Raw genomic sequence first — 11,345 nt, 5'->3', positions numbered from 1 at the left:
GCTTTACTATCTACCACATGCTCACTGAAACAAGTTTCAGTTCCCAAGCAGAGGAGCGAAATGCTGAGCATCGGATAATGAAACAGGTCGGTGGGCAGAGGGGAGAGATAAAAGACCATGTTTATTTGAATGGCCGCAGGAAATTGGAGGATTGCAAAATGTTTACCAAAAAAGAAAAAAGCATACTGTGTTTTTTAAAAAAATTACAGAGTGCAGATGGTTTACACCCCATTCATTTATCAAATCCATTCTGATACCAGGCAGTCCCTTCAAGCCCATGACCTGTCATCATTTCCTGGGCATGTCACGGTCACAACCCCCATTGGTTTTGTTCAAGGACTCCATGCTGCCATTGGCCGCAGCCAGGCTGGTAAGCATTTTCTCCACTTCCCTGGGTAGAATTTGCTTTTCCTCATTCTCCGTCTCCCTGTGGTAGAAATAGTTAAAGTTGGAGACTATGACTGGGACAGGAAGCGCGATGGTTAACACCCCCGCAATAGCACACAGGGTTCCCACTATCTTCCCACCCAACGTGGTAGGGCACATGTCTCCATAGCCGACCGTTGTCATGGTCACCACAGCCCACCAGAACCCATCAGGGATGCTGGAAAAATGAGACTGTGGCTCGTCCACCTCCGCAAAGTAGATGGCGCTGGAGAAGAGGATGACTCCGATGAAGAGGAAGAAGATGAGCAAGCCCAGCTCCCGCATGCTGGCCTTGAGGGTCTGCCCCAGGATCTGCAGGCCCTTGGAATGCCGCGAGAGCTTGAAGATGCGGAAGACCCGGACCAAGCGGATGATCCTCAGTATGGCCAGGGACATGTTTTGCTGCCCATTTTGTTCGTTGTGCTGGACCAGCTCAGTGGTGAGGGTCACGAAGTAGGGAATGATGGACACAATGTCGATGATGTTCATGATGTTCCTGAAGAATGCAGCCTTGCTGGGGCAGACTACAAATCTGACTAAGAGCTCAAACGAGAACCAGATGATGCAGGCTGTCTCTATGACAAAGAAGGGGTCCGTGAAGGTGCTCGGGGCCAGGTTGGCTTTGGTCAAGTTGTTAGCAGCGTCCTTGATGACCTTGAACTCCCGTTCCTCCCTGAACTCGGGCAAGGTCTCCACGCAGAAGATGATGATGGAAATGACAATGACCAAGACTGAGACCAAAGCCACGCCCCTGGCCGCACTGGAGCTTTCGGGGTACTCAAACAGCAGCCAGAACTGCCTGTGAAAATCATTGGTGGGCAGAAGAGTCTCAGGGTCCTTGATGAACCCTTCATCTTCCCTGAACTGGTCCATGGCTTCATTGCCCAGCTCATAGAAGGTGATTTCATCGGCAAAGACATCTATGGGGACATTGGCCGGGCGCCGGATTTTCCCACCAGACTGGTAGTAGTAGAGGATCCCATCAAAACTTGGCCTGTTCCTGTCAAAGAAATACTCGTTTCTCATGGAGTCAAAGTAGCACATCCGCTTCTCTGGGTCTCCGAGTAGCGTCTCTGGAAACTGATTGAGGGTTTTGAGCTGCGTCTCGAACCTCAGCCCAGCAATGTTGATGATGACTCTCTGTTCACCCTCGTCCATGCCCTCCCGCTCCCCCATCAGGTGCTCACCGAACTCAGCAGAGAACTTGGAGAAAATGGTCTCATTGTTGGTGTTCTCACTGTTGAGGAGGATTCTCCAGTGGGGCAAGAGGCTGGCACAGCTGGGGTGTCCCTTCTGCAATTGGGCAGCAGTGCTGAAGTCGTTTGAATAACAGGGATCTTCCATTATCTCATCATTGTTGTCAAAACTGACTAGTGCCACCTCCATCTCCTTCCAACTGGACACTTCCATCATACAGTAATCAGATTAGCAGCATAAATCCCGGGGTCAGATACCGGCAGCTTGCGTCTTTCCCACGCTATGATGATCTGCAAGCAAACAGACAGAGATACGGAGATGAATTATGTATATGTGTGTCACTTCCTTCTTGCATGCAAAGAATAAAATAGATCTGAGATCAGGATAACCTTTTTTTTAACAAAAATTAATTGTACTTAGTGATAATCCTTTCATCGTCTCTTTCAACCAAGGACTTTGCATGCATTCATTATTGCATTTCACCCTCACAATACAGCTCATAGTGCCCAAGGTTAAGGCTGTAGCAAAGCCTGGGATAGAACCCCGGAGTCCTGGTTGGCAGCCCCCTCTCCCTGCAATGTTTTAGTTCCTTTCCAGCAAGGAGTTCAAAGTGCTTTGCACACACTAATTACAGTAACGAAGCTTCACAACCAGTGCCTCCGAGGTCACAGTGAGACAGACACAGATCCTGGAAAAGAACCCAGGTGTCCTGACTGGCAGCTTCCTAGGATCTAACCAGGAGAGACACTGGGCCAGATCCTGGTATCTCTGATGTCAATGCCCAGGATTTGACTCCCAGCCTCCAATTTGACCTGATGAAGATGCCAGACTGACACCCCAGGAATTGAAAGCTCACTTATGGATAGGCCAGGCCCAGGAGCAGTGCTCCCTCAGCCCTGACCTAGTGGGAGCACTGCTAGGAGAGGAAAGTTCAGCCCTTCATGGGCTCTCTAGGGGTGCTGTTGTGGTAATGTGCACTCACATCACATTAAAACCTGCACTGAGCCCCCCACAACTCATTTCTCATCAGCCAGCGGTTACAGACCCAGGGCCACATGAGCTAGAGGTGAGAAGCTCCCTATCCCATTACCAGTCCCTGAGTCACTCAAGCCCAGTCCTCCGAGGTATTTTGGCACCTAACTCCCATTGATTTCAAGGGAGTTAGGCACCTAGATACCTCTGGATAAGTCACTTATCTCTCTGGGGCCATGTCTACACTACAAAGGCTCTGCCAGCATGGCCCCCTGGCAGAGGGAGCATGTTCCAACAGACCCTCTTCCGCTAGCACAGGAACACCACCTCCTGAACGAGGCTGGCTAAGCTGACAGAAGCACTCTCCTCTTGGCATAGCTGCGTCTGCACTGAGGGTTTTGTCAGCCTAACTATGTCAGCGAGGGGGGATGATTTTTTTCACACCCCTGGCCGAAATAGCCACACCGGCATAGCTTGGTGTCATGTAGCCCAGGCCTGGGTAAAAGTTGCAGAAGCAGTTAAGTGGAAGTCAATTGGACTAGGGCCTTGTCAGCCCAAGAGAGGCTTTGTTGTATTGATCTCACTATACTGGTAAACCTCCTGGTGGAGACTCCGTTATAGTTTATAACAGTTCCCAGAATGAAATAAGCTACATCAGCACTATTTTGCTGGTATAAACTGTGTGTACTCAGGGGCTTTTGTCTATGTAAGTTTGGAAGGGTGATTTTTTTCCCCACTCCTAACTGATGAAGCTACGCTGGCAAAACTTTTAAGCACAGCCAGGCCTTAGACTACTAAGTTACTTTGAAAATTCTACCCTTGGTGCTTATTTATCTATACAGTAGAACCTCAGAGTTACAAACACCAGAGTTACGAACTGACCAGTCAACTACACACCGCCTTTGGACGCGGAAGTACATGATCAGGCAGCCGCAGAGGTAAAAAAAAAAGTAAATGCAGTACAGTCCTGTGTTAAACGTGAACTACTACAAAGTAAAGGGAAAGCAGAAATTTTTTTCTGCATAGTAAAGTTTCAAAGCTGTATTAAGTCAATGTTCAGCTGTAAACTTTTGAAAGAACCACCATAATGTTTTGTTCCAGAGTAGCAGCCATGTTAGTCTGTATTCGCACAAAGAAAATGAGGACTTGTGGCACCTTAGAGACTAACCAATTTATCTGAGCATAAGCTTTCGTAAGCTACAGCTCACTTCATCCACTGAATGCATCCGAGGAAGTGAGCTGTAGCTCACGAAAGCTTATGCTCAAATAAATTGGTTAGTCTCTAAGGTGCCACAAGTCCTCCTTTTCTTTTTCCATAATGTTTTGTTCAGAGTTAGGAACAAGCTCTATTCCCAAGGTGTTCGTAACTGTGAGGTTCTACTGTCATACTTATCTGATGCCCCAGTATTCACAATGAGAGCTGCTCGGGCATTTCTGGATGGAACATTTTTTCCATTGGAAAACGCCGTTTTGTCCACATCAGAACTTTTCATGGGAACGTATCAATTTCAACAACAACAACAAAAATCCAAATTAAACACTTTGATTTTATTGGAAGGAAAAATTTTAATTGACCCTAATTTTATGTTTAATTTTGTTTTGTGGAAAATTTTGAAATTCTTTGGTCTCATTCCAGTTCAGGCCAAAAGCACATTTCAAAATTGTGGAATTTCCTGTGAAATGTAAATTCCAGCTCCCATGCCTCACAATCTTTAATTAATGTGTCCCCATAATCTTCTGTGATTGCAGGAAGTGCTATTATCCCCACTGTACAGATGGGGAACTGAGGCACAAAGAGACTAAGTGACTTCCCTAAGGATCCACAAGAAGTCTGTAGCAGAGCAGGGAATTGAATCCAAGATGCTCAAGTCCCAGGCTAATGCAGTAACCACTGGGCCATCCTTTGCCTTGGCTCTGTAGCTGTATAAGGGGCATAATAAATCTTCCTTTGTCTTCTGTGCTTAACTCCCTCCAACATCCTGCAGAATTGTATGAATGAAGCAGCAACAGCCAAAGGGAGTGGAACACAGGACTTGCTTAGTTGGGGGACCAGTGATCAGCACTACTTGCCACCTAGGAAATGAAAAACCCTGTGAGAGGCAGTTCTGAACTCACCTGACCCTAGTGGAAGTTTCCTCCGGACACTCCAATAGTTAGGGGTTGGCTTTTCCCCAGGGAGACTGTGATGCGCATCAGCACCCCTGCTTTGATGCACATTGTTTCCCTACAGATCTCATGGTTATCCGTGATGAAAGGATGCTTAATACCTGCATTGGTACCATCATCCCAAAGCAATTACGCCTCGCCTCTTTATTTACTCACACCTGGTTTACACCTAAAACTTGGGTCAACCTAACTACATTGCTTAGAGGGGTTAAAAAATCGCACCCTTGAGAGTTGTAGTTAAGCTGACCTAAGACCCACTGTAGATTCTTTCATCAACCTACTGCCTCTCAGAGAGGTGGATTTACTACAACAGTGGAAAACCCCCGTCTACACTACACTGGAACCGCTGCAGGGCTGCTGCTATCGGGTTTCTAGCAAAGACATACCCTCAACCTCAACCACTCGTTTGACACCACCCAGTCTGAAATCTCTGAAACCCCGCATGGGCCAGGACAGATGAGGCAGTGTCCTCGGACGCCTAGAGCAGTGGATGAGGCCTTCTGTTCTTGGTCTGACACTATCTCGCCGTGTGACCTTGCGTAAGTCACTTAGGCTGAAATTTTCAATTCCCTACTTGTCTGAGTCCCAACTCAATGTGTCCGTCTAGCACGTGACTTTTCAGAGAAGAGGGTCAGCTACCACTCCCATTGGCTTCAACTGGAGACATTTTGGACAACGTTAGCCGTATCCTCTTGGTGCTTCAGTTTAGCCCCCTGTTAAATGGAGATGATTATTCTTCACAGCAGTGTAGATGTGAGGCTTCAGGAGTGCCATTTTATAAGGTACCTGGGGCCTGATCCAGTGCCCTCTGAAGTCAATGAAAAAGCTCCAATGCACTCCCGTGAGCTTTAGAGTAGGCCCATAGTTAGGGCTGAACAAAAATAAAATTTTAAGAGAAAACAGCTTTTTCAAGGCAGCAGAAATTTCTGTGGGAAATCTCTCTCACACACACACCAACGCCCACACACACACAAAATACAAACTTAGGGGGTTGTTGAAAAAATTAAAACTGAGCAGGGTTCAGTTGCCAGAAGGAGAAGAAAAAATTTAGCTTTGGGTTTTTTTCTATGCACCCCAAACCTTTCAAAGACAAATTTCAGGGAAAAAATAATGGACATGAAAAATTCTTGAGGGAAAAACAAAACAAAGAAGCAAAAACATCCTCTGATCATCTTGATTCCGGGATGAAAGTCATTGTGCTATATCATGGCTTCTAATTAGGGTTAGGGTTAGGGTTAGGGTTAGGGTTAGGGCTAGGGTTAGGGTTTGTCCCATTCCTCAACCAGCCAGAGATCTCTGCTGCTCATGGGGGGAAGTTATTTTGTACAGCGCGTGATGGGAGCAGAAGTCCACTGCAGGGCTTGATTCAGATTCATGCTTGACATTGAGGCTGTTCTATTGAAAAAGCGGTTGGGGGCATAGCGAGATGTTTGTTCCTCTGGCTATGATTTGCCCTTTTTAGATAGCCCTTTGCAGTTAATTTTTTAAGAGATGCAAAGGATAGTGGAGTCACTTGAGACTCAGAAGTTTCTAAGCTTTAATCTGTTTGCAAACTTAATTGGGGGACGTAGAAAGCTGTCTGGACCGGATCCTCTACTGCTGTAAATCAGCTGGTGTAAACTGCTGAGGATCCAGCCTCTGTATTTTTGGCTGGTGCCTTAGAAAATCTCAAGTAAATCACTGGGAAAAGTAGGAATAGGTCCTGAATCATCTGGCTTTGAAATTAAGTTCAGATCTCAGTTCCTATTTGGCCTAGATTGGTTGCCCAGCAGATAACCATGATGGGTGATTAAGAGAGCGTGACATGGAGGATGCTGGGAGCCCACTCCTGTCCTTTCAGCCGTACTACTTTGGGCTGTGTGACCCCATTAGATCACATGAGCCACAGGACAGGGTCGGGCTGGGTTAGCCCAACAGGGTGCTAGAAGAAGAGCAGTTGATGGTTCAGTATCCCCGGGAAGTGTGTGTTACTGTGTTAGAGGTGCTGGTCTGGTGGATGATTTTCTTAATATTTGCATTGCTGTAGTACACACAGGCCCTAATCAGGGATCAGGGCCCTACTGCGCCCGGTGCTGTACATGCAAAAAGACATACGAAAAGGTGCTGCAAAAGGGCTGACAGTTCCTGAGAAATAAAATCAAGATCCTGACCACTTGTTGGTGCCACGGTTCTCCTCCAGGACAATCAAAATCAGTGGGCTCAAGGTTACCTTCTTCCCCCTCAGAAGCTGGGATTCCTGCAGCACCCTTCTCCCTCCTGCCCTCTGAGGCTTCCTAGGAGCAGCAAAAGTAGCTGGCTCAGGCAGCAGCTGCCTCGAAGTTGGAGCTGTGAAAAGGAGCAGCACCTGGGAACAGGATGGAAATGAATCCGTACAGATTTGTGTGTGTGTGTGTGTGTGTGTGTGTGTAGGGAGTGGAGGAGGGAATGTGTAGGACTGGGGTTGTGGCCATAATTGAATGCGGGTGTGGTTACAGTTGACCCCACCTTTTGGCAAGGAAGTGACAGTTCCCACCTATCCTCTGAAAACTGAAGTCTGGCCAGGCTTTGTGGAAATCAGATGCAAAAGGGGAGCAATTGTGGATGGAGTGAAATCCCTTTAGAACATGAACAGATCTCTGGAAAGTATTCTGCATTATTCACCCAGCTCTCGAGAAAGAAAAACAAATGACCCTGGTTTTCAACACACTGAACAACAACTAACAACATATAACAACACGTTAAAGAATATTCTTGGCCCAATATCAACAGTGAGATTGTGGGGGCATCTTTCTCCCAGCTACTTGCAGGTCTGGGTGCATCAGTAGCTTGATGCATAACTTTCCCTTATGCAAAAAGCTTCTGCTTTCTTGCCAGGATTCATGTAAGAGAGCCAAGCCAGTGACTGGGCACCAGCATTAGGATGTGGAAGACCCTGTATTACACTAAAGGGGAATGTTATACAAAATTCAGAGGAAGGACTGGCTACCAGTTAAAGAACTGCCATGGGACTCGGGAAATCTGGGATTAGTTCACTGCTGTGCCACAGACTCCGTGTGACCTTGAACAAGTCAGCAGATTTCTCTGTGTCACAATTTTCCATCTGTAAAATGGGGTTAAGAAGGCGTCCTTTGTCTGTCTTGTCTATTTAGACTGTAAGCTCAAAGACTGTTCATTACTCTGTGTTTGTGAAGCTCCTCATACAAGAGGGCCCTGATCCTAGGTGTTACGGAAATACAATTTATAAAGATAACAATACTGTAATAGATATAACAACAGGCAGGTGGCAATGTGAGTGACTCTGATCAAATTTGGATGTAGCGAAAAACCACCAGCTTCTGGAGCCTGAAATTTAAAGTGAATGGCAGAAGTGGTCAAACAAAGCAAATTGATTGTTCCCTAAACCCCATTGAATCAGAAAGTATTACATTCACCTCACTAAATTAGATAAAGTAAAGAGTTTAGCTGTTTAGAAAAATATCAGCCAGCTAGATTCTGCTATTGGCTTCCCCAGTGTAAATATAAAATCATTCCAGGGATGTCCGGGGAATACTCCAGATTTACACCAGTGTAACTGACAGCAGGATTGCTTCACTTTGCTTAGGTGTCAGAAAGAAAATACCACCCTTAAAGGAAAGCAAAATCCATGCAACAGCTTGGAAGGTGTCTTATGTCAAACTTAATCATCATAACGTTCACCATTGCTAGAACCCAATGACCATCCAAAAGGAGAGGAAGAAGAGAGACCACAAAAAAAACAGTGGCTCGTAAAAGCATGCCAATTGCCAGGGATAACTAAGTATGTGCCGAGAGGTGATCTTGCTAATCCTTGTATTAAATATACTTCATGAGGGTTCCGAACTCTTGCTATGAAAGGCCTTAGATACACTGACCGTGTGTCCCCTTACCCATTTTGTATATTATTCTCTGTCTTTATGACCTTAGAAGAAGATCTGAATATACCGTTGACATTTCAGTGCAGAGCCAGGCTTCCCCATGGTAGGTGGAACTTATACAAGGGTTGTAGCTGCCGATTGCTGGTGAGCTATGCTGAGTGCCTGGGTTTAAGTTTTCTGCCACTTTCCCTTGCTGGTTCTAGTAGGTGGCATGATAATTCACTGCATATGATTGGTGGAATAATACTGCAGGGCCTGATATGAATAGCAGGCAGACAAAGCCCTATTAAATATATATAGGGCCAAATTCTACCTTCAGCCAGTGCAGCCCCGCTTGTCTTAGTGCAACTTTGTGCACTTCAATGGGGCTGCGCCAGCGTATGAGAGCAGGATTTGGCCCTCCGCCTGTCATCCTTCAAGCACTTTGCTCATATCAACCAAGCCTCACACACACCCTCCCCTCTGACAGATGGGGAAACTGAGGCACAGAGGGCTTCAGGAACACCTGGTGGATGGCCCTAGTAATAAGGATTGGGAGGGCAAAAGACTTCTTCTCTCCCCTATGTGCACCCGGGGGATGGCGAGATTACAGTCCATCCTGGCGCCCTTTTCTATCGTCTTCCCCCTCTATTGGACAGCAGAGTTGGCTACATGATGCATTTCTTCTGCATGCCTAGGAACAATAGTGTCAATCAGACACAATGGCCCAGGTCCTCAAAGGTATTTAGGCTACTACCTTCCACTGGAGCAGAAGTACCTTTGAGGTTCTGGGCCAATGGGAATCAATCAGGGCTGAACAGCATACTCAGAGAACAGAACCCAGGAGTCCTGGCTCACAGCCCAGTGCTCAGATAGCCCGCTCATGTCTGTCTGTCTAGCACTCATAAATAAAATTACAATAAAACAGAGTATTTCCAATGCCACAAAACATAATGAAGAGAAATTGAGCCACTTTATACAATACATGCTTTAGGCTTCAGTGGTGATCAGAACCTGAAAATTGTCTCTTTTTTTCCCTCCTAAACCATCAAACATCTGCTTCCTGGAATCTGATTTACTAATACTCTTTATCTTAAATCCCCAGCTGGGGTGGGGAAAAAGATAAAGGTCATTTTAAGGGATAGTTCTGTTTTTTCCATCATATGGTATTGGCAAATTAGTATGTTTAATGTCACCATTTCACCTCTCCCTCCCCAGCCTCAAAACACAGCAGCGGAAATAGTTACATTCAATTCATTTATGCTTCCAACCAGCTTAGCGCTACGGTTTTTAACAGGAATGACTGCTCACCCTTGCTGCAATTAAAAACCAAACCAAACCCCCAAAGTTATCAAACTGAAAAAACACATGCACTCAGCAGACTTTCCCCCTGCTGCTTAGACTAATGTTTAGGATTTTTGTTGTTGGGGTTTTTTGCCTGTGACCCCTGAAACAGCACGGTCACCTTAGGACTTACCGTCGCAAGGCAGAGAAATGCCAAAGCTCTTTGCATCTGTAAAGTGAAATATTTAATACAAAAAGAGATGGGGAGGGGGAGATAACTCACCCATGCCCTTGCAAAGTCTCTTTGGGATAAAGGGAGCAGCAAGTGGCACTTTATCAGTTGTAGCCCAAACTGATTGAGCGGTGAGAGTGGTGAGGACTTGGGGATTTGGCCTGCAGGGAAAGCGAGAGCTGGAACACATTTGTTGATCCTGTGCTTGAAAGCCGTTGGCATATGAAAGTGCAGGTGAGGGCTGGGGTGGAGAAGAGGCTGCATCTGAAAGCGACGTGGGGGGGAAACGCCGTGAAAAACGAAAGCAGGTAAGAGGACTCCAATGCTGCATCCGTGTCACTTGTTGGCCTCATCCCGTTCATTCCGTGCTGCTGCACCTTTACTTTCCCGTTCCATGACAAATACTTTTTTACTGAAGCCCCGCTGTGTATGATGTCCTCCGGGTTGTTCTGCTCATCACCAGCAGAGCAGCAGAGCAAATCAACTTTTTTGGAATGAAACAGGGCATCAGCCACAGGGCCGTGGCCTTCTCTCGGATACTCCGTATAATCCCTGATAATGCCACCCCATATTCCTCTACCGACAGCGGAAAATTCTTGCCTGCGACATTGCGAGCTGGGGGTTGGCAGGCGGGAGGGGAGGAGGACACAGTCATTGACTTCAGAAGAGAGATTTACATGACAGAATATGGCTTTTTATTAAAAAAAGAAAAAATAGATCAGTCTTAACAGGGGAAAACAAGGGTGCCCTCAGATCATTTCAAGAAGCATGTTACAGCCGAGGCGCCTACCTCTCGTCTGCAACCACAGCTACAGCGGTGTCCTTTAAACACGTCTCGTTTACGCTCCCTGTGAGTCAGGAATCGTCCCAGAGGATCACACATCTTAGTCCAGTTTCCTGTCTCCGACGGGGTCCAGGGCCAGATGCTTCAGGGGAAGGTGCCAATAAGCCCCGAAGTAGGTGACTCTGAAATAACCTGCTCATAAGAGGACGTTGTCTTCCGAATGCCTGTCCGCAACCAGCACTTTGGCTGCTGCCCCAAAGCAGGAGGGTTTATAGCCTTTATTAATAAATAAATAACTGAATGACCCTATCAAATGTGACCGTGGATGTTCTCATTATCCATATAAATAGCCAGCCTTTTTTTTGAAATCCAGCTAAGCTCTTGGCTTTGATGTTTTCTTGTGGCAGAGAGTTCCACTGGCTAATTATGGATT

The 11,345-nt window shown here is 46.3% G+C and overlaps 1 protein-coding gene across 1 annotated transcript; it reads right to left on the bottom strand.

Moving 5' to 3' along the window:
• Nucleotides 1-231: 231 nt before the first annotated feature.
• KCNA10 (potassium voltage-gated channel subfamily A member 10) lies at nucleotides 232-1,839 on the bottom strand. Its single transcript, XM_073319797.1, has one exon. The coding sequence runs from the start codon at nucleotides 1,837-1,839 to the stop codon at nucleotides 289-291; it is 1,551 nt and encodes a 516-aa protein (XP_073175898.1). The 3' UTR covers nucleotides 232-288.
• Nucleotides 1,840-11,345: the final 9,506 nt, after the last annotated feature.

The sequence above is a fragment of the Lepidochelys kempii genome, chromosome 21 (genome assembly GCF_965140265.1).
Source record: "Lepidochelys kempii isolate rLepKem1 chromosome 21, rLepKem1.hap2, whole genome shotgun sequence".
Classification (NCBI taxonomy): Eukaryota; Metazoa; Chordata; order Testudines; family Cheloniidae; genus Lepidochelys; species Lepidochelys kempii.
Note: the sequence above shows the minus strand (reverse complement) of the source record. Positions and strands in the feature narration are given on the sequence as shown.